The 24,532-nt window shown below is 32.9% G+C and overlaps 1 protein-coding gene across 1 annotated transcript; it reads right to left on the reverse strand.

Annotated features, from left to right (window-relative positions):
* Nucleotides 1-843: 843 nt before the first annotated feature.
* Nucleotides 844-19,827, reverse strand: LOC141670842 (protein transport protein SEC24 C-like). Its single transcript, XM_074476874.1, has 25 exons — nt 19,689-19,827; nt 18,478-19,302; nt 16,483-16,686; nt 16,206-16,280; nt 16,009-16,107; nt 15,292-15,403; nt 14,962-15,089; nt 14,647-14,766; nt 12,939-13,019; nt 12,269-12,346; nt 12,018-12,110; nt 11,490-11,544; nt 10,985-11,061; nt 10,413-10,484; nt 10,227-10,310; nt 8,697-8,816; nt 8,381-8,449; nt 7,903-7,980; nt 7,654-7,792; nt 6,687-6,851; nt 4,944-5,089; nt 4,692-4,868; nt 3,122-3,210; nt 2,971-3,002; nt 844-1,330 (listed from the first exon to the last, which is right to left on the reverse strand). Exons 2-25 carry the CDS (start codon nt 19,237-19,239, stop codon nt 1,224-1,226), a joined length of 3,162 nt encoding a protein of 1,053 aa, XP_074332975.1. The 5' UTR covers nt 19,240-19,302; nt 19,689-19,827; the 3' UTR covers nt 844-1,223.
* Between the last annotated feature and the right edge of the window lie 4,705 nt (nt 19,828-24,532).

Here is a 24,532-nt window from a genome sequence, read left to right on the forward strand (position 1 = left end):
ATTAAAAACAGTTAATATTACAGTTCGGTTTCTAGACCAGAATCATAAACCCTAATCGGTGTATGCTTTATTAATTTATTTTTAAATATTCCTAAAATCTAAAAGGCGATTGTGAACCCTAAAATATTAAAATTTGTTAAATTATGGCCCACTTTTTAATATTTTAGGATTTATCATTTCTTAATTTAGATTTTAAAAATATTATAATAATTATAAATATGAATAAAATATAAACAAAACACCCCTTGAAATAATATTTTGAGCTTGGAGACATAAAATTATCTAAAAATAAATAAATTAAAAAATATTAAAAAACAAAGACGGACAAAGTTCACCATTGAAAAAACCAAACATGAACACCTTTTGACAACAAAAACATGAATTGAAATCACATTTTTAGATGTTAAAAAACGGAGAACACAATTGTGTTTTTCTTTAATAACAAAAATAGAACTCATTCTTGTTTTGGAGTGACATTGAGAATCATATTTTTCAAAAATGACATTGAAGGCCATTTATTAACAAATAGTGACATTTGAAGTCTTTTTTATGTTCTATGTTCTAAGGTATTTTTTAGATTAGCGAGGATCGAACCCAGACCTCAGACGATAATCACTCAAATTCATTACAGCTGCGTAGGTATGTTTCAAAGTTTTTTGGATCTCTACAGTTACTAAATTTTCATCAACACATAGGTAAATAGTCGGGACAAAACAGGGTTACCATTAGGAATTAGCTAAGAAGCTTTAACAGATGGAGAAAGTGGCCTATATTTTGTCATTTTGGATTGTAATCTTAAATAATTTATTACAAACGCTGACACGAAATTTAACACTCTCTGTGTAATATATATATATAATTATTTAGAAAGGAGAAACAATAACAAATGTTTCTACATTCCAAATTTACAAACACCGCAACAAAATGAAAGTACGGAGAGCCAAGTAATAAAACTAAATGATGGTACATATTCTATATTTCGATAAAATTTCAATTTATAAATCAAGCTATTCGAACTAAAGAAATCTACACTCGCCATATTAGTATTAGGTAGCCTTGATCTATTTGAAAACTAATTTACTTTTGCTTCAAGAAGATCACCACTGACCCCTAAGAAAATTGCAACTGAAATATTGTTTCCTTTCATTGTTTCTCTGATCCCATAGCTTGACCACACAAAAAGGTTACCATAAATGTATCAAAAGCTGCAACCCAATAATTGATCAACTCATTTTGGCCTGAATTTGCCGATGGATATGTACCAGAAACTCCACATATGAGAGACCACTTGGGGTCTTGTCCTCCACCATATACGAGAAGAACGTCATTCCTGCGAAACAATACAGACAATAAATTCGAGCAAGGAGTCAAATATGATATTCTTAACTAAAAAAGATCAACTCAATAAGCATGACCCAATGAAGTTTTACAACATCATCGAAAGGGATATTTTGTAAATTTACTTTTATATGCAATTACTCAATCTCATGTTTGGAAAGAAGATATGCACATTACAAAATGTATTGCCTAAATTAAGTTAACTTTAATAAGTCTAGACATCCTATTTACATGGAGAAAATAATCAATGGAAGCTAAACATAATATTTCTTTGGAGATAAACTAGGAGTCTGCCAAACAAAAGATGCTTAATAAGATAATCAATGGAAGCTAAAACATAATATTTCTTTGGAAATAAGCAAGGAGTCTTCCAAACAAAAGAAGCTTAACCCTCAAACTTTGTTGTCAGTGAAAGAACCTAATTAAACCTCATCTAAAATCATGATAGCAAGTACATTAATATTTAAAATAAAAACAACACTCCCTCCATCCCATTTAAATTGTCACTGACCAAATTTTCTGACAAATTTTGTAATGCAGTTGACTTATAGTATATAACTAATAATAATTGTTAAAAAATATTATGATAAACTATATTTTTTCAATTACAATATTCGTTTAGTCTACTTATAAAAAACATGAAAGGGTAATTTTTCTTTTGAAGTTAAAGTTTAGTCAACTGACTACCAAATTCAAATGAGGACAACATATATGGGAGAAAAAATGAGAAGATATTAAACGCATGCACTTTATGTTTTTTTTTTAAAAAAAAAACTGGACCTCTTTTGGAGTTTGATTTGTTGTCCTTATCTACAGTGCTATCTATACCGATATGTTGATTTTTTTTAACTTATTCAAATATGTGAATGTCATTTGATAAGGTTACACCGTTACATAATACCGCAACCTTCTCAAGGGTCTAAGACTTTCTCAATAAAGTAACTGACCTCATGTAGCAGACATGTTAAAATGCTTAAGTAACACTCAAAGGATTTAGCTGTAACATGAAAATAGACACTTCCTTGCACTAAATTTTTGCATACTCTAATAGGGAGAAAGAGGGAGGGGTAGAATATTGAGTCTATATATTCATCAGAAAGTAAACAAGGGTAGTTAAAGAAAGCAACATAACTGTTTTAATTAAAAATAATGTTTTTAACTGCTAAAGATATATGGCTCTTTCACTGAAGTTTGTGAATGTACAAGTATTAATAAATATTCTACGAGCCTATGCCAGATTACTCTTTAGGACAAATAGTTGAAATTAAACAATTGATTACGGAATAAAATACTTCGAAAAGCTAAATGTAGAAGTGTGTAGCTCACGTAAATTTTAAGGGTCTCAACTTAATTTGCAACACAATTTCTATTTTTTGTTGATTAAACACACACACTCTTTCGCCTTTGACAAGACTCGAACCCTCAACCACCGTCAAGGGGGCGAGGGAAACACTGATAGAGAAAGAGCTCTTCCAAAATGAATTGAAAAGTAGTTCTGCAAAGAGTTCAAGCCTAAATTCAATTCGCACTATTTATCTCTTTGTTGAAAATAAATATAATAAATCATGACGGGTCCAGCAAACAAGCATAGTTAATTATAAGTCAAATACAAGCTGGATTTCTTGTACTCACCAGATGGCTCTCCTTTCTTGCACAGCTTTAGACTGCAATAGAGAAAATAGAAAAAAGATACTAATTATTAGGAAAAAGGTGTGCGAGTGTTGGTAATAAGTTTCGTATAAAATGTGGATAATTAAAAAAAGGGAAAACAATGACGTCATACCGGAGGTAGGAACATCTTTGGCGCCTTATCTCATTGACAATTTCATTAAGCTTTTTTGACAGTGGATTATCATATTGCTGCAACACAAACTGAGAGAAGCAAAGAAAATCAACATTACTTGCGCAGAGGGAAAAATGTTGGCAGATAAGTAAACGCAATAGATCTTCAAACTAGTTAGCAAAAATCAAAACAAAAAAGTTCAAACTCTAATTTGTGGTAAATTGGTAACAGTCAAAGACTTAAAGCCATACGCAAGAACACACATATATCAAATAGCTACCACTTCTCCATGGGTTATTTTTAACTGTGGTAGATGGACAAAACAAAGCCAACCACAAAAGAAAATAAATGGAGGAACATAAAAGTTTAGGGGCTGTTTACTTGGAGAGAAATTTTTCTGGTTGTACTCTCTAATTTTTCATGAGTTGTCTAAAAATAATTCTTAGAAAACTATTGAAAAATGAAAAAATAAGTTCCAAATTCTATGTAATTTTCTGGTTAAAAAAGGTTGAAAACATGTTTTGATTAGACCATTTTTCTGTTTAACTTTAAATTTAATTAATTGTAACGGAAGAACAAAAAAATATACTAACAAAAGAAATGAATTGCATGTATGTACATTATATATAGCAGCCTCAGTAATGGTATACGACAAATTAAAATAAAAAGATAATATCAAACTGAATTCAGTAAGTATAATACTTTTGTCATAGATATTACATAAAATTCTAACCAGTAACTAAATGCATAATTGTACACTTCTCTCCATAGTTTTGTCATGGATGTTTCCCAAGTTTGTAGAGAAAAATGTATGCAGTTCACCACAACCAATTTACAGGCAAAAAATAAAAAATTTTAACCAAACATAATTAAGTACTACTGACAAGTAAAATCAGAGTCATTATATTAACATTTAAGATTATGCGTGTTCAACCTAAAACAATTCCTGTCCGTAAAAATAGCCACGTTTTCCAGTTTTTTAGAACTATAAAACCTTTTCTTTTTGAAATAAAAAACTGCTGAAAACAGTCCAGATTAGCTAAAATTTCTAAACCATAACTAAACACAAGTAAACAGTGTTTTCTAATATTCTATTTTTCTAAAATTGAGAACCTGAAGAATTGAACACGGTTTCAATTTCTTTTGTTTTCATAGAAATTTTTTCTAATAATGACGAACATGTCCGAGGCTAGTTTCTAGCTTATGGAAATGTAATTTCAGATGTTCATGAAGAATTCTGTAGAGTTCTCCATTATATTTGCCTTCATACAAACTGCAATATCATAAGTGATGCTTCTCGAGTTAGATGTTAGAAATTTTCAGGAAAATGGTTTTTCCTCAGATTTAACTATAAATTCAACATTGAAGATATCCTATATTAATAAAAAAAAGAACTAGGAGTTGTGGACTAAGCATTACATCCGTAGAATAAGAATTACCTAAGAAGAACGGGTAAAAGTAATCTAAGTAGAATCACAACCTAAGCCATGAATAATTAACTGACTATTAAAATTGCAAACGATATTTTATAAAACTCCTGATAAGAAGATTCTAAATCCCAACTGCGAACCTGAGTCGGAAATTCTTCAACAGAGGAAATGCCAAGAAGTTGCCTCATCATATCAGGATCGACAGAGTTCCCCACATAAACTAAACAATCTTCGCCAGTCTCTAGAAGATAAATTCCATCATCAGTCACGTGCTCGCTAGAAAGTGGAACGGCGGGAGGAAGATTCCCATCCGTCTCCTGATAAGCAACAAATAAATCTTAATTGTGAAAGAAACATATTGATACATCCCATACAAGCAGCATGTGGCATACCTTCAAGTCAAGATCATGGATACTAATCATCCTAGGGTACACCAAAGGGATTGCCAGGGGAGTAGAAAGAGAAGAAACATAATTGATCCAATATGACCGATCATCTATGCGCCCATCAGTTCTCAAACCAATACTTTTAATCAATGCTGAAAGTAGTGAAAGCACAAACCTCAATATTATTATAGTATTTTTCGTAAATTAGCAGCTTTGACAAGTCATTGATTATATTAAACGGATCTTTTAAAAGATAATAAATCATATCATTTTAAACCATATTATTGCATAAACTATGCAATTTGACCATCATCTAAGCATTAGGCTATTATATAAAAGGCATATTACTACATTTCCATATATTTATCTTGTTCAAGTAACATGTGGATACTCCCTCCACTTCTTATATTACATTCTAAGTGACACATATTTAGCTAAAACAATGTTTGAGCAAACCAATTTTTACTTACCAAGTACTGTACTTTTAATAAATAAATAAATAAAAGATCTTTTGTTCACGGATAGGAATGGATGAAAATATGACGCAGTAGAAATATGTAAATTATTCAAATAAACCTGCAATCTGCAGACATCTAAAAAGAATAAAAGTTTAAATCTCATTCACATTATCCGCAAAACTGATAGTAAACAAATACGATCATAATGGAAAATCTATGTGTATAATGTCATTAGGTCCACCTAAATTCCAGGAAATCCACCGTCAAAACCACCATCACCCCCAAAACAACCATAAATCGGATAAATGCATGAAAGAAAATCAAAAGGCAAGAACAATCAGGAGAACCAAAAGAAAAAATATGTTTTATTAACCATTTATGTTTATATATGAGATTCTACAAAACCAACAACATAGTCTCCTATGATTTCAATATAGCATATTACATACTAAACCAGATAGACATTATTCTTTAACATACGAAACAGTAAACCAGATAGAGCTATTATAACAATCCTACAATTTTTGAACTACTTAAAATGTACAAGATTGTTCATCTTTAGAGCAAATAGCTTCTCAAATGGTCCAAATCACCTTCCCTGCAAATCACCTATTTTATATAATTTTATCTCGGTGATTGCATTTCCCACAACTTCGGCAGACTAATATTCATCCCAGTGTAGAAAAGAATTAGTGTTCTTTGCTTGTAAATTCATATCATACATATCACTTTAAATCTAACATTTTGAATATATTTTCCACTACTAGTCACAAAATACAAGATAAGAAGTGTCCGGAGCAACTCAAATGGGTTTGTGAGCTTACTGAATTTGAACCTCAAACGATCATAGTTTACAGTGATCCAACACATCCTTTAGCGTCATTGAATTTTAGGGTCTCACTATTCTTTTTGGGGTTCATATCATTTAAATTTAAAATCATATCATACAGAGCTTTCAAATTTTCAATAAATTCTAGTAAATATTCATATTTCAAGTCAATTATTAGATCCGATGTCAATATACACTTTTTTACCGCTACATTCATCTAATACAAATGTTTAAATTTTCAACAGAAAATTCATCATTTTAATCAATCAAAGGAATCCTATAATATTAAATAAACAATCAAGCTACCAAATAGAGAAAAACTAAGTATATATGAAAGAAATCAGTGGCCAGAAATGGGCATTTGTTCTGTTAAGAGAAAATGAGTGGAAATGTGGAACCATCAATTTAGTAAATCACACAGATATATTAAAAAGATTTACATGGCAGCAGTAAAAAACATACCAAGTGTGTAGAGAGGCAACAATTTAAGAGCCTCTGGAAGAATAAGTTGTCCAGCGGACGATACTGTAGCACAGAATTTCCTATAAGAATGCAGAATGTTGATGCAAAGGGTTGTCATCTGCTCCCTAATTTGCAAAAGCGGACTGGAAGGAATTTCATTTGCCGCTGCAAAGATTTTTCTTTTTATCATCAATTATTAGTATATTTAACAAAAGTATAATTTTTTTAACTAGTAGTAATAAAATTCTAAAGAAGATAGTATACACCGTAACCGAGGGAAAGAAGATAAGTACATGTGTGCCAAACTGATCAATTTCAGAGTAAAGTTCAAGAATTATACACATTTTCAGTAGTCCAAAATCAAATCATGCAGAGATCAAACCGAGTTTCTTAAAGTAGTTAGATATATAACTACATTTATATGAAATTATAATTTATTATCATTATCAGGATAGTCATTCTGATCAGAAAATTCAAACAAGCCAGTTTTTGGAGGACAAAGGGAGTATCAAATTATAGAGCAAGTATAATCTATTTCATATAATATGTGGACTACCTCATTTGGCTAACTTCAAGCAAAGTCATATGTAGATTAAAGTTTTTTTTTTACATTTTAAGTTACAAGTAGAGTAATTTTGTTGCTGCTAAATTGGAACTGTTTGGATACCTTAATAGATGATGCATGACTAACAACTTATAAATAGAATAAGTGACCAGAAAATTTAGAAGTTACATACCGTGAAGGTAATATTAGTTTGTTCAGTCAAAGTACAAGATTAAATAACTACATATTTCATACTGTTTTTTAAATTCAACTCAATTTTTATTTAAAATTTAAAAAGCTTAACAAACAAAAATGTAATTATTAAATTATTGTGAGTTAAAAGTTTCTTTTAATTCAAAATAAACAGAACCTACATTAACTTCAAATCATCATGAGCTACACTAACTGAAATGGATCAACTACCTTGCTTCAGGAAACAGGCAAACTGAGTATCTAGGTCGGCTGAACGGAACAGATTACTCAGCATGGTAGTGCATGGAAGCGACAAGGTAGAAACACGTATTCTTCGTTCACCATAAACAGTGGTATATAGAAGAGCACACTGCACCATACAAAATGGATAGCTGATTAATAATGAGTATAAACCATAGGTAACTTTGTTTATATATAAAATTAAAGTAAAAATAAAGAGACTAGAATAATTATCATTGCCTGAAAAGAACATTCTGCACCATCCTGCAATTTCTCATCATGCTTCAATGCAACCATTATTGTCTTATCACAGTCAATCTGCAAGGATATTCTAGATCAGAAATGAATTAAGATCACATCACAAAATGGCAAGAAGTTCTGGTCAGCCCATCCCTAAACTATGCATAACCACAAAAAATTAAGTGGCTAAAAGGAAAGTCTAACAGATACGTATGCCACCTTATTAGTATGGGCAAGTAGCCTTACAGTACATAATTAGAAGTTATTACAGATTATTCATTCAGCAATTCCTTTTATCTCAAATAAAATTGCGAAGAAGTTAAAGACAGCTCGTTACAGAGGGCATTAAATACTACATCAGTGACAACACACACGTTGCCACTTCCATATCTAACGTGAGAGAGAGGGAGGGAGGGAGAGAGGTAGAGAGGGAGAGGGGGAGAGAGAGAGAGAGAGGGAGAGAGAGAGAGAGAGAGACCGCTGGTAGGTCCACGTCTGTTGGGATTCGTTTACAAAAATTTCCAGAATATTCTTGAACTTGTAGGCCCTGAAAGAGAAAAGAATGTGCTCATCACTTGCAACAAATTCCAACATTTAAACAACAAATCCAGATAAAACTCCTCCTTTCAGCTAATTTTTGGAGATTTAAAAAAGCACACACCATAACACATTAGGTGCTTGATCCCACTTTGTAAAAAATGAATAGCGGCAACCATTAGCCAATCCCAAATATTAATTTTCACTAATTTATGATGGTTTAATTATGTGTTGCTAAATTCCAGCGCGAAACTCACCTGGCTGGATCTAACTCGCATAACTGCCTCAAAACCTTGAGGCCTTGTAATGTTCCATCGAAGATCATTGTAAAGCTTTGCAGGATCAGAAACAGCGGAAAAAGGGTAATAATAGTATACCTGAATAATAGCATCACAGTAATGAGTGTTAAGCACTTGACTTATAGGAAAGGATCACAAAAAGAAAAATAAAAATAAGCATCGTCTAGAAACAAACAAATTAAGATATTAAGGTTCGCCATTCGTGTATATGACGAGATGCAAAATTATTCCATATCTGAGTCTCATAACAGATAATTTCCTTGGCCTCTAATGTGACTTATCCAGAAATCATCTACCACGTTAGCATGTTACACCACCTAAACAAGTTAACCTAGAGCAAGAAATATAGATTTTAACTCAAGACAATACCAGATTCCAAGTACATAAACATTTTTGACCAACTGAAGAACACCAACTGCCAATAACATGAAGGGAAAAAGATAGAAATAAGTACATAAAAATACTTGACTTTCACAAAACTTTTGCTTAGCTAGATGTCCTTAATGTCGAAAAAAGAAACTGCAAGTAAACTTAATAGGCAGAAAATTTTAATGATAATTTTTTATTAGAGAATAATAACTTATCAGGAGAACATTCATCAAACAAGCAATCAGTGAATCATCTCGAGTTTACCCTGCAATAATACAGGTTATGTTGTCCAATTAAAATCCTACGCCCTGCTCAACATATCCTACCCACTGCTCAACATGCTAATCGACTGTTTTGCTTTAGCTAGCATATAAAAATATATAAAAGTGTATTGCAACATTAAAAGTTAACACATTTACTAGGGGACCACACTTTAGTTACCAAGGAAACAGGTATTTATGTTCGTTGGACATCTATGGATGCGTAATTCGTTCACTAGAACTACTGTAAATTTTATTTTAGCATGATAACAGTATAACATTCTTTTATTCTTTCTTCTAAAAAACTAACAAGGCTTGTATTAACAATTAAAACATTCTCCTGTAACTCTTGCCGCTATTAATGAGCTCCGCCAAGTTATCACATGTATAAGTGTACAAGCACCTAACAAATTTGTAAAAGAGACAAACTTTGAAAGGGACAAATGATAGTAAGTTTATAAACAACGTTCATTACAACCTCCATATTCACGATTTTGAAGAAATGACACCATAAATCATAAGGTAAAGATACAACCTACAACATTAATAAATGTGTCCTGTCCATCAATAGGAACCTCATTAGTATATAAACAAGTTTAACATTACAATTGCATATATAAATGCCTCCACTACTTGAACCCTCAACCTTTAGTTTGTTTAGAACTTGACAAAGAGAAGTAACTACTAAATTATCAAAAAAAGAGGTAACTTCTAGGTTACAGGCCTTATGTTTAGTGTTGGTTTATTATGGCAGGTTTTCTGTTCTGTTAATACGAAAATTAAAGCCTCGGATATTTTTGATTCACATAGAGTCAAAATTAATAAAACACTAAAACTATCAATAGGTTAAGCCAGTTACCTGCCCCCCTGTGGTCCTCGGAATCACAGAGATCGAGGCTATGTCTATATATGTTTGGGTGGTTATAAATACATCAACGCAGACCTGAAATGTCCAGAAAAATATAATTTAGCATGAACAAATATAATTTTCGACTTAAAATTATTTAATAAAGAGATAGAATCAGTAAGGAAACCGCAAACTCACTTGATACTCAGCAAATTCAATAGCCATTGTCTTCAATGTCTTGTCAGCCGGTTGGAGCAACTTGTGAGCCTCCTGAATTTAATAATCGAAATTCTAATATAAGTAAATTCATGTTATCACAATTCATACTAAGAGCCTAGCAGGTGGATCTGCTTTGCAATGATTGGGTACCACAAACAAAGACAAAAAGACCCAAACCAGGGACATACAATTTGAGAAAAATTCCACATTAATAAGAATATTTCACACCATGTTGATGTGAAAGAGTACGTGTTTTTGAGAGTCTGTCTATTAAGCAAAAGAAAAGTGTTCAGTTACAAAAATGTCCTCTCCATTTCGGGTATTAGTAGCACGTAACTTAGCATCCCTAATTAAGGGAACAGAATCTGATTTGGCAGTTGACAAGTCTAAATTATCTACCTCTAAGATACTTCACGTGTTAATCCTACCTTTCATGTGGCCCTAATTCTTATGTTCTATGGAGAAGTCAAATGCCCCTAATAATCTGACCCATGTCCAAGCTTGTAGGCAAAAAACAAAGCATCAATGTCTCAAAAGCTTATATTGTATACCTTCTCTGCAGCTGTAATATTAGTTCTTCCTTCAGCCTCTCTAGCAGATAGAGCACCAATGCCAACGGATGGTAAAACTGTGCAAAATGATATACAAGTATGTAAATACTTTTAATCAATGTATTAAAAGGAATAAGCATTGGATCAAGATGTCCAACTTTTAATCAACTACGTAAATACTTTTAATCAAGATGTCCAACTTTGTAACTTCATACACAGGTAGCAAATTCTTTTAAAAAGGAATGACAGCAAAACAAGAAAAAATCCTAACAGCTGAGAAAATTTTATAGATTGAAACACCTTAAGATAAAATACAAAACACTCTAACAAAAGAAACTGCTAGAGATAAATTAAACCTCACTTTCTGAATTGCTCCTTAAAAAAAACAAAAAACCAGAAAGAAATTTAGAAATTGTTAGAGACAAATTAAAACACTCTTTTCGAGTTGCTCCTTGAAAAAGCACAAAAATCAGAAATAAATATAGAATGAATTCAATTTGCTTGCCTGACTGAAATACCATAAGTTTGCCACCAGTACTCTTCATTGCCAGGAAAGCACCCTACAAAATATGATAATATTCATTTTTAGTTCATATGAACAAAAACAGTAACATACAGTCTTAGAGTTTGTCTTAGTGTGAAACCATTTTAACATATATAACATATTTTAGCATCAGGAAAGTAAATCGTGCTAGGAAAACATATATAACATTCCCAAATTTACATCAAGAAATAAAATACTGCAGTATATGTTTCCTTAAAGATTATCCATGTTTAACTCAACCCGACTCTTCTCAAACTCTCTCTCTCTCTCTCTCTCTCTCTCTCTCTCCCTCCCTCCCTCTCTCTCTCTCACACACACACACCTATCAATTTAATTTTACTACATACACTTCGGACAGTTTGTATATCAAACTACGTACAAATTTAAATATTATAATTGTGTCATATATATATATATATGTATATATGAATCACAAATTTAAGTAATACGTATCACCAAAAAGACTTAAAAGCTTATAAAATGCGATACCTTGGTTGCTGCACCAAAAGCAGAATCAGCAGTTTTATTATTCTGAAACATGTTGGGGATATTTTCCAGCAAAAGCTCCAAATGCTGACGGCACTGCAGCCTCAAATAAACCAACCAACTTTACTTAAATATCACCAGTAAATTCTCCAAACAACAAAACGATACAGTGGCGAGAAAACTTAGTTTAGAAAACATTAACACATAATGTACCAGGTAAAAATTAACTGAAAGGTAATATATAAATTGCTAACCTCAGAGAGTTGAACAATCACATCACTTTCAAGAGGAGTGTAAACATCTTGAATATCCGGAACAATAAGCATCAATGGCTACACAAAAGACAAATATATGTTTCGAGTCAATAAATAATTGCAACTTCATACTGCTTCAATTTTATTTGCAGTAACTTTAACTTTTATTCATCCATGTAATTACCAATCAAACTGTGCTACATAAACTTGTTCTTAGGTGACAATTTAAAGAGAGCATCACATTTCAGTTATCTTGGCAAGCAACAGATAAACAAAACATAATATGATAAATGTTGCAGACAATCACAGGCATCAGGTAAAGTTAACTTTTGCTTGCATTCAAATATGTCGTTTAGCTACCTGGTAATCGTTATTTTTCAATAAAAAAATTATTAAGATATCTATTTCCTTCCAAGTGTGTTTATGTAAAAACATCCTTTATAGCTGAAAAAATAACTAAAGAGTGAGCATTATTATTACTAAGAATATCATTAGATTCTGTGAAGGAGAAGGAAACCTAATGGTTTCGTAACTGTAATAATTTGCTGCAATACAACTCTTAGTTTGTAAATTGGAGAATATATAGCAAACGAAAAGAGGTAGCAACTAAACTCTAACAAGGAACAGAGTATTTCTACAAGGTAAATATTTAACCCAGAACTGTATCAACCTGCTGTAAGGCGCGTTTAAGATTGTAAAAATGAATAGTTGAGTCAAATGTTGCAATGCCCACCATTGTTCTAGGACCCTCCTGCCATAGAAATCAAATCCATCATAACGTGCACAAATAAAAAGGTACAATGAAATAAAATTTTAAAATATTTTCTTTTTTTGGATAAGTTTGATATTTAGGCTTATTTCATAATCACTCATGAGTCTGTAAACATCTGCAAGACCCCCCTTCCCCTCCCAAAGGTTTCCTGACTAACAAGTGACAACATTCCAGGCTAATGAGCTCTGAATCACACTCTCATCATTTGAAGTCACGTCACTTCCACCAAATATGGTTGCATGTCCCTTTAGAAATCAAGGACACATATTTACAAGCCTATAATAGAACATACCCTGTTCTAGTAAGATAGTCAAAAGATTGACTTCTGAACACTGCAGATGAAAACTATTTTTTAAAACCCAGGAAGCAGGGATACAGGGATAGTTGAGTTGCCCAACATGTCCACCTACCAGATACTCGCCTAAGCCAAACTTTAATTTTTCTAATTACAATTCGCAGTCTGAGAGTAGTGTTAAGACTAAGCAACTGCAACAACAAAAATAAAGCATTGAGTAAACTACTTCGGATTTTAACTTTCCAGTGGTTTAGATAATTCAGTGAGCATCTAATTCAATTCAAATGAAGGTTTTAGTTTATCTTATTTGTTGAATCCGTGCATCCCCGCGCCACTCACCAGTGCCCGTATTCTTGCTTAGTCTAAAACCATTTCTAAAAATTGTGAGGATGGACTGGCTGCTTCACATATATTATATATGTGAAGACTTGCACCTGCTTCAAGTATTTACTTTGTTCTGACAAAGAAGTAAAAAAGAAGTTTATAGGCAATGCCATTGTCATTGTGCCTTCCAAAAAAACAAAAATCTAGAAATTATGAGAAAAAGATTGTTATATACGCTGGGATCGAGACCATTGAATCTTAGTGCTATACTAGTAAATTTTTGCACACTTATTTTGGTTAGTTCAGAATTTGTTTCTTCCTCTACAGTCCCACATTCACAACTTAATAAAATTATCAGATGGTCATTACTCATTATAACGGAGGGAAAAACATAACAAGAAATTATAAACAAATTAAAAGAACACAGAATAGTACCTTTATATTATAAAAAAATTGACATGGAAGATTAGTGCTTAATACAGATATGTTTAGATCAGTCAAGATCTTACAAAAATGGGACTAAGGTTCTACACAAATTAATTATAACTATACTCTAATCTTAATTAGGATTATTAAAATGTAATATTATGATCCTCGCTTTTCCTGTATCAGGATTAATCAAACATTTGTTTAGAAAAAGTGCAAGCACCTTATCACTTGGATATTTCTGTAAACTTTTAGCCCAAGTAGATTTCGATGAGCTCTTTGGTTTATGTAAACTTTTAAATTTTTAAATGCTTCAATCCAACATTGCATGTCATACATTAAAATCCAACTTGTCCTATATAAAGCTTATACAAAATATTAAATATTACTCTTTATTGCAAATTGCAATGCTGTACAACTTCAAAACTTAATTTCAAATATTTACATGCAAAGGAAATACGGCGTGAACAGTTTCTTTTGACAATAACAACAAATCAGAATAAGAGGGCTAAAAACAAACAAGTATGTCACATGAACATGCTGCAACTAGCATAAACTTACCGGAAGATCAGCAATAACTTGGCTGATTGCACTACAAGCTGCTGCAGTTGCACCAGTCTGTAGTGCGTTCATGGACACATCAACAAGGAAAAAAAATACTGCAGGCATTGGATCGCGAACCTGGAGATAAAATGAACATGTAAGAATTTATTTACCTGTCGTTTCAACAGACTTAGCTTATCTAACACAGTGTTGTCTGTATCGATCACGGACCAAGTTTCTAGAAAGTTGTAATCTATTAACTCCGTAGATTTTAAATTTATCAGGACTCAATACATAACAAGATGTTGGTAAATTCCTAGGTAAAATGCTAACCATATATTCTTTTGTAGCAGCAAACTCCACTGTTCCTTTACATAGCTCAGGCCTTTCATCGGCATCTCTGCGTCTACCATCTGGGCCTAAATTGCAATGATACTCACGGGGGGTATCATCAGTAAATCCTGAAAGCAAATTTCTTTCCAGCTAAGAAAGATCCATAATGGTGCACTAGCATAGGTGATTTGGCCAATAGTGAGCCAAGTAATATTGAATGGCAATGCGGGTGGGAGCTTTCAAGAAATAGAAATAACCTCTTGTTTTTTTCAGCTTTGGTGATTATCTGAAATAAAATATGCTCAGAAGGCTACAGAAAGAAATACTCACCACAAAAGTTGCAAATAAAACGTCTGCCCTGATCAATGAACTTCATGAAAGGATTTATGTAGCCTTTGCAACGAGAACACCGAACCGGACCAGCTTCACCAAAGTCCACAACCTAAGAAGCTAGGTAACAGTTAGTATGCGACACACACTTTACAACATATAAATTTTTTCACTAAATGATACAAATGAATAATGACCACTTGATTTTGCGCAATTACTAAAACATTCACAGTTAATATAGTACAGATGGTCAATTTTTAAAAACTCCAACATCGAAAACAACAAAACTACTTAAAACTGATAAAATTTACAGTTAATTTAGTATGGATGGTCATTTTTCTAAAGCTTCCAACATCGAAAAATAACAAAACTTAAAACAGATTATCTCAGTACTTACCAAATTACTAGTTTTACAGTGTAAAAAGAAACTTACCCAATTGGATGGCCTAATTTAACTAATGGCTGACCCGGGATTTTAATCCAGGGTGCTGAAAAACAGTGTATCGGAAGGACATCATATGCAATATACATACATATTATCATTATATACGTAAAAAATTTTAATTTAGACCTAACTTTACTTCTCTATGGACTATAATTATAATTAACTTGCACCAGAAACGTCTGCCTCTCTACAACATTAGTAAGTTTCTTTAATTTCAAAACACCTCACCATACTAAAAACTAAAATAAAGAGAAAAACAATCAGTAAATTACTTGGACGGGCTCCTCAGAAGGATGGGGAAGTGCCAAGGGCTGAACCAATAAGGCCAACTGCATCCCCGATGTTCCTTGAAGATCATTGGTGCAAGGGATCTGTTTAAATAGCAATGGAAAAATTGATCATTGACTTGAGAAACAGTATAAGATGTCAGACTCATAGTGAGTCTTTATTTTACATAGAAGATAAGTACCTGATTGATAGTGCATCTCATGTATCGCGGGCTGCAGTTTCCAGTGTCCCTGACAATATAGTCGGTGGTAGCAGACTTCAAGTAAAGACAAGTCAACAAAAAATAAGAGACATAAAAGAAAGCAAACAATTAAACATGGAATTGATACACAATGCACACACTTTGCCAACAAAAAGAAAACTGAAAACTCTAGCAAATGATTTATGTAGAAAAGCTCACAAATCACACTTTGCAATTATTCATTTTGGTTGAAGGTTCAGATACTCGAGTACATTACCGGAGGAGGATTTGCCTGATTTCCCTGACGTGTTTCATGCAAAACGATCGATGAGCTTGGAATAGGACGTGGAATTTGATTAGGATCAATTTTTGAAGGTCCTTGACTCATAGCAGGTGATATGGAAGCTGTAGATTCCGGACCTGGCATATTATACATCCTTGGAGGTGGAGCGGAACCAGGAAATTGTGAAGGTGGCATAACCTGAAAAAAAATTACTATATTAAGAACCCAGACAATGGAGAATGAATACAAGAATTTCGAATAAAAAAGGTAGCAAATCTTAATATACTTACTTGATAAAGTTTTACAATATATACTACATATGATCATCTTAAAAAGTAAAGGACAGAAAAATGGGTTCTCATTTATACTAAACCATTAAAATTCAATAGCACAATGAAATTCTTTCACTGGATAATATGTGTATACAGATTACAGACTCTCCTTGGAATTCATTTAAAAGATTTGGGGAAAAATTATAAAAGAAGGAAATATAAAAACACTTCCTAGAAAGTTGTAACAGCTTCCACCTTATTAAAGGGGGGAAGAAGATAAATGTTCCAAAGAAAGAAGCTTTGACTAAAAAAATTTAAAGAAAAGCGACAAATTCTCTAAAAGAACCATAAAAAGTCCAACAATGGAATGAGTAAGGTAATACCCCGTGCCACAAAAAAGTGAGACATTTAACTCTCATCAATTTACAAGAAATTGGGCATTATGCTCGACCCTGTCCCCAAGAAAAAACATTTTAAAGCAAAATTGTTTAAATGAAATTTATGATTGTCATCCATCCGAAGCCTATAAAATAGATCAGGTGCAGATTCTCCAGTGATGCAAGAAATTAATCCAAGTCAACTTGAAAAAGAAATTCGTCAACACCCTATTCGGGCTGTGGCCGACCTATACTGGGCTGAGCACATGCCTGGGCCCACCCTGAGATGTGAGATTAAGTAACATCTGTAATGTTTTATGCCATGAAATTTTTCTTGGTGTAGTGGTGGTGATGTTGGGTTTTGGGTAGCAAGGCCATTGTTCGATTCCAGGAACCAGCTAATTCCATCTTCTTGCATCATATTTGTCAAAAAGAATCTTTTAGCTTTTATCAACCAATTACTGCTTGTTTAAACAAATTTTTAAAAAAGGTTTCATTGCTCAGCCCCCCCTGGATTTTATTCCTGGGTCAGCCGCCGTATTAGGGGGAAGTAGAAATATAAATAGACCGTCATTGTCATCTACACATAAATAGGATGTCTTGGATAAGATTTTACAAGGTTGTACAACTCCTGCCAGGAACATATATCCTATCTACATTATGATGGTGTAATAGGAAATCTTAAGATACTAAAAATACAGTTCTTTTTGAAAGTTCAGTAGCAAAAGAAAGGGAGGTTACAATGGCATTGAATGCATTCTACGATTTACATGGACAGTTGATAAATCCAATATGTTTAGATGGCCAATGTCACAGATTTTTAACTTTGTTCCTTGATGTATGGTACTAAGCTGTGGATCTCATTCTTGGGAGAATTCTTTTCCATATGTATGCTACAGAACTCTATTTCCAATCTATCATTCATATGTATAAACAACTATTCATGGTCCACTTGATTAAAAAAAAGATACAAAAAAAATTGCCTACAGATGGATAATACAGCACTAGCTATGAGATGTGTTCAGCATCTTTAGTTTCTATGAAACATGTCCAATCAGCATGTTAAGATCATATTTCAGCAGGTTTACATATTTATCTCATATTTGGATTAAAATGCAATTTCATTGCACAAACACATTTATGAAATGAATTGTGGATGTATAATTACTGCTCCGTTTATATTCCTAAAAGTCATTGCAATCTGAAACTACAAAAAGGTGACTGACAAAATACAACTTTAACACATAAAAAGCAGTTTCAGCACGCATGATTACTTGCCCGAAGCAATACATTAATGTGTAACTAAAATTATATTTAATACGTAAAAATGTAAATCTCACCGGGCGTTGTTGCATGGACCATGGCTGAGACCCAAATTGAGAAACCGGAAACTGAGGTCCTTGAGGTGGAGCAGAAAATGTATGTGGACCTGGAGGGGGTGGCGACCCGCCTGTAGGAGGTGCTGAGAATGGTGGTGCTTGTTGTGTAAGACCAGGTAAAGAACCAGCAGATAGACTTCCACCAAAAGGGCGTATCGCCGGAGCTGATGACATTGATAATGGAGGAGGTGGTCCACTAACTGGGCGTGGCATACCACCAGTAGAAGGAAACCTTGGTCCACCTTGCATACCCGCTGAAGGTGGTCCATTACTAAACGGACTTGGGGCACCACTCAATGGTGGCGGCCCTGGTGGAACTTGACCTGTAGTCATAGGTGCAGACTGAAACGAACCGGGCCGAGTACTAGGAGGCGCAGTTCCGGAAGAAGCAAAAGGACCCGGAGGTGGAGGCGCATTGCCAGAAGAAGCAAAAGGACCTGGAGGTGGAGGCACATTGCCAGAAGAAGCAAAAGGACCCGGAGGTGGAGGCACATTTCCGGAAAAAGCGCCCGGTGGAGGCCTAACTCCAAAAGGCGGAGTAGGGCCATTAGGCCTATTAGGCATCACATTAGGAGGTCCCAATGAACCTTGCGGAGGAGGGCCACCAGGACCCCTAGGAACCACACCTGATGGTGGCGGACCAGGTCGTGACCCCGGTGCACCTTGCTGAGCAAAAGGCGGAGGAAAGGGAGGCCTATTATTATTATTAACCTGAAAACTCATATTCTTCTACACAAAAAAACCCGAACCTTCCAAATCCGTATTTCCACACTCAAATGCAACTACCTGCACAAAAACCAAATTCGACTCCGTAATCCAATTATGCAGACTCTATATACCAAATAACGTTAGTCATCGGTCTCGTAAGTCAAATTTCACAGCAAACCCTAAATCAATTCAGATGATCAACTAAAACCCCTAAATTCAATCCAATAACATACACACACATGAATTACAATACTACAACACTAATAAATTACAGTGAGTAAATTTAAAAATACCGGATCAAACATTAATTAAAAATCTACACAATTAAACCATTCATCAAAGTGTTATTATATGGCATCAAAATTGACGAGATGAATCTAAATTAATTAAATAGATTAAATAATAGTACGAGAATCATAATATTGAAAGGCGATAAAGCTATTGGCACGATAATCAAGACATACCTGAAGGAAAGGGCAGAGATATATGTTAAGATAGATCACAGAGATAATATAAAAATGTAAGTTGTATTGTATGTATGTCTTGGAGCTGAGTTAAGCTGCTGTTCTGTCTCGCTTGACTCGCTGTAGATCTTGAGTTATATACTTGCCTAAAATGCAACTTAGTACCTCACTTTATACTCTATTTATATATGCCTGCGCAATATTATACTACATGATATAATATTACATGGCATTTTCTGATTGGGTTTATGATGATGGAAGTGTACGTATAAAAAAAATATCCCATAAATTTAAGTCGAGTAACGAAAAGAACATGAAACTTTAACTTATACTGTTTGGAGATTGGAGTTTAGACTAGCTGTGATCAAAATAAATCGAGAATTCGAAAATGTGAAATATAGCCGAAAAATCAGAATTGATAACAATTGGAAAAAATTGTGATCAAATTAATATAACATTTAGGTTACCGTTTTGGTTTTCTCCTCAAACTCGAATAAAAAACTAACCGTTAATAATATTATTTATTTATTAATATAATTAAAACATACCTCTAAATTATTTATCATACAAATATAATCTAGTATATAGTCAAAAGAAAATCTTGTTGATTTGCGGTCTCCTTGCACGCTTATATATTTTTGTTATTTTTATTATTTTTCTTAATTTCTCACTACAAGAAAATCAGCAAAGTTCCCAACTATATATCCTAGTTTTTGTTAAGGTAGGATTGAGCAAAATCGGAACGAAACCAAAAAATCGAACCGAATCGTGCTAATTCGTTTTGGTTCATGATCATCCTTGATTTTTCAAAAATTTGGTCCGAACCGAATAGATAGAAATAAAATTCAGTTCGGTCTGATTCTTGTAAAAATTATTTCGGTCAGGATCGAATAGACCAAATGACAGATACTATAATTTTATATTATATATATTTTACATATATTTTAAAAATTTTAATCATAAATTTTAATTTGTAGTTGTATTTATACACTCTTAGAACTCTAAATATCACCTTACATTAATTATATTTTAGATTTTATAATTTTTTGTTTAAAACTTTAATACAATTTAAAAAAAATCGGTCTGTTCGATCCAAAACCATACATAATCGAATTATTTCGGTCCGGTTCGGTTCGGTTAAAAAAAAGAATGATAATTCATTTTTTCGGTATATTTGATTTGGGTCGGTTTTTTACCGAACCGATCGAATGCTCAGCCCTAGTTGGTCGCTCACCACCTTTCATTATTTTTTTCAATTTCTCAATATAAGAAACACATATTAAGAATTTCTAATTCCCCTTATAAATACACTAACTTGGAAGTTTGATCATAATAAAGCTTGCATTCTCACAATATGAACATGCATACCAATACAAATATACAAATAATTGTGTTACAATTACAATGATAAAATGACAGCATCTTTTTTAATATAATATTATAATATTTATTTTTTAAAATTAAAAATTAAAAAAAAGGAAACAAAGTTGGTTTAACTGAAATGAAAAAAATCGTAATTAATAACTATAAACCTAATCAAACCGATATAAACGATTTAGTAACGATTTTCGATAAAAGTCCAACCAACCCGTGTAAACTCCTAGTTTAAACACAAACGAAAGACCCTCTATTTATAATATGCCTAAACCATAAATTTTGTTACAAATTTTTGATAAGCAATATATGAGTTGCACTACAAAAATAACAACTCATACAAATAACAATAAAAAACACCATAATAATATTTGTTTCATAAAAAATGATCTATTAAGATTAAGATAATAATGTTCAATAATAATGAAATTTAGGGCTTTTTTAAAAAAATACCCGACCCAAATTCGAAAATATTTTTGCAAAAGTACTATCACCTTTTGCAAAAAAATTGCAAAAACCCTTTTTTATTTGCAAAAAAAATTGATTTTGTTTTTATAAAAATACGGTTTCTACAACTCCACTCAACTAAATACAATATTCTACAAGTTTCTACAACTCCTTGCAACCTCGAATACAACAAAAAATTCGATACGGCTAGTTGCATATCTTGTTGATTTTGGTTGCACCGTATTTTTTGCAAGTAATTTCAGAAAATAATAAAATCGCAAAAATAACTTAAAAAATTTATTATTTTTGATTATTTCTCTTAAATTCAATACATTGATCTAATGTAGAACTTCATCTAAAACTAAAAATCAAACGCCGCATAAAATCTAGTTTAGAATCTGTATGAAATCTTTTGTATATACTTCACAATACTTTGACTAGGAGGCCCAAAGCTGATCCTATTTTCCACCTCATTCCTGGTTGAAATTTCGATCAGGATTCTGGTCGAAAAATTTCTAGAAAATTCTTAAAATGTGAAAAAAAAATATTTAGATAAATTTTAAAATTATTTTTCGTGAGAAAATGGCAGCAAAATTTTTTGATAAGGACATCAAAAATAAAGAAAATTTACTGAAAACTGTCAAAAATTCCTAATCACCTGAAAATTACGGAAAAGTAAGAGGAAAATTAAAAAAAAAATCTTGAAAAGAGTCATAGCCTCGAATAAGGAAAATTATTTAAAATGTGTGGGTCGTTCCTCGCTGTATAATTAAACGATGCTCGGAGAATGGCGCACTTAACTTTCGCGAAACCTCGAGAAGGTTTCCCGGAAGTCAAGGGCAAATGATATGGGTAAAAAATATCCTAAAAATACATTGAATGCGATATTTAATAAAACTCAAATAATAAAGCCCAGTAATTAGTTTTCATTAATTAGGCCCGAGATTATGGCAATGGTCAACAAAGTTTAAATGATTGGCTCATTACTTTAACGAATCAAGACCTGATTAAGGCCCGTAAACCATGAATTTATTATTAAATTCGTAGGCCATAAATTAACAAAAATACCAGTAGAGAAAATAAATCTGAATCAGGCTCAAACTCATAGAAGAGTAGTCCCCAAGCAATAAAATCCTATAAGGAAATAAATTCATACTCTCTAGGACTTTCAAGCCTAATCGAACATGAAAAATTGACCACTAAGTCTCCTGACCCTAAAAGCGTAAGCCTCTAAACGCCTATATGAGGGGTCTCACCACATCATCTTGAACTACATATTGTCTTGATTCTCTAAACACACAGAGATACATATACATCTTGTGAAGGTAAAACAAGTTAAGAACACAAGCACATCGATTTAAGTTTGAAACTCTATAACGCTAACATTAATTCCACATCAAGACCCTTACTAAAATTTTATTAATATTATAATACTTCCATAGCTTAAAAACCCATTTATTGGTTGAACGATGGATCATAACGCCCATCTTTTTTTATTTTCGTGTCCATAATAATTGTGATAATGTTGGGAGTGACAGCAAGTCGAACCCGAGACATCTTCCAGTTTGAGCTATAATACCATGATAAATAAAAACATGAACAGATCAAGTATTAATTGTTAGGAGGAAACCCACACACATATTTGAGATTCAATTCTACCAATACAGAGTATGCACACATACACACAACAATATATTTGAAGTTGAAAATTCACGTCCCAACTTGTATTATTAATCAAAACAATTATCAATAATACATCAATACATAACACCTCATGGGTGTCCCAAACTGATACTTGAGCCAACCAATGATCAAGCATCTCTCACACGATATTTAAGATGACTACATCTCTTAAGCATATATCAAAACAATAACATGACTATGGATATATAGTCATCACAAACTTAGCCAACAAGACATACCTAATCTGATTACAATAATAATTGTTTGCCCATACAATTATTACTCAATCCCATTATGATAATAATTGTCAACAAATACAATTATTACCCAATCCAATTATGTCTTTTATCACCAAGTCCATATCACATATTGGGTTTAACCCCAACAATCCTCCCCTTCAACCCAATACTCCAGATCAGGTTGAATGGTAACCATCAAAATATCAACGTCCGTTCGCCGATGTCTCCCCTCGAACAAGAATCCATTCATCTCATTCTTTCAACTTTTGAGAATCACTAAGGCCCGTATAGTGACCTCCAATAACTCCAAACTACCGTTTTTCATCCTAACGGCATATCCATCCACAAAATCACGTGCATCAATAACGAGTATCTCCTTTCAGCATTGAGTCACCTGATCCTTGCTTTCACAATCCTTCGGCTCTTTTGAAGAACATCACGAGTATCATCCAAAAATTTTCACCTGGTTGATCAATCATCAAACCATTAAAACTATTGCAATGATCCCGTCCATCTTCCACCTCGAGCCAGAACGAATTGATCCACGGTGCAAGTCAACCGCCACACCGCACGTAACTTTGTCAGCAAATCCATCAACGTACTACACCATATCAATTGAACATCGAACGTTCCTCCAACCCAATTCATCACGAACCTCGAACCTCGGCTCTGATACCACTTGTTAGGAGGAAACCCACACACATATTCGAGATTCAATTCTACCAATACAGAGTACGCACACATACACACAATAATATATTTGACGTGGAAAAACCACGTCCTGACTTGTATTATTAATCAAAATAATTATCAATAATACATCAATACATAACACCTCAATGGTGTCCCAAACTGATACTTGAGTCTACCAATGCTTAAGCATCTCTCACACGATACCTAAGACGACTACATCTCTTAAGCATACATCAAAAAAATAACATGACTATGTATATATAGTCATCACAAAATTAGCCAACAAGACATACCTAATCTGATTACAATAATAATTGTCTGCCCAAATAATTATTACATATTCCCATTATGATAATAATTGTCAACACAAACAATTATTACTCAATCCCATTATGATAATAATTTTCA

The sequence above is a fragment of the Apium graveolens genome, chromosome 1 (genome assembly GCF_009905375.1).
Source record: "Apium graveolens cultivar Ventura chromosome 1, ASM990537v1, whole genome shotgun sequence".
NCBI classification, from domain to species: Eukaryota; Viridiplantae; Streptophyta; class Magnoliopsida; order Apiales; family Apiaceae; genus Apium; species Apium graveolens.

Coding starts and splice junctions, on each gene's coding strand:
- LOC141670842 (XM_074476874.1), bottom strand. CDS start 19,239: ATGAGTTTTCAGGTTAATAATAATAATAGGCCTCCCTTTCCTCCGCCT. Junction 15,090..15,291: donor TTTTATTTGCAACTTTTGTG/GTGAGTATTTCT, acceptor ATTTGCTTTCAG/GATTTACTGATGATACCCCC. Junction 4,869..4,943: donor TCCATGATCTTGACTTGAAG/GTATGCCACATG, acceptor GTTGCTTATCAG/GAGACGGATGGGAATCTTCC.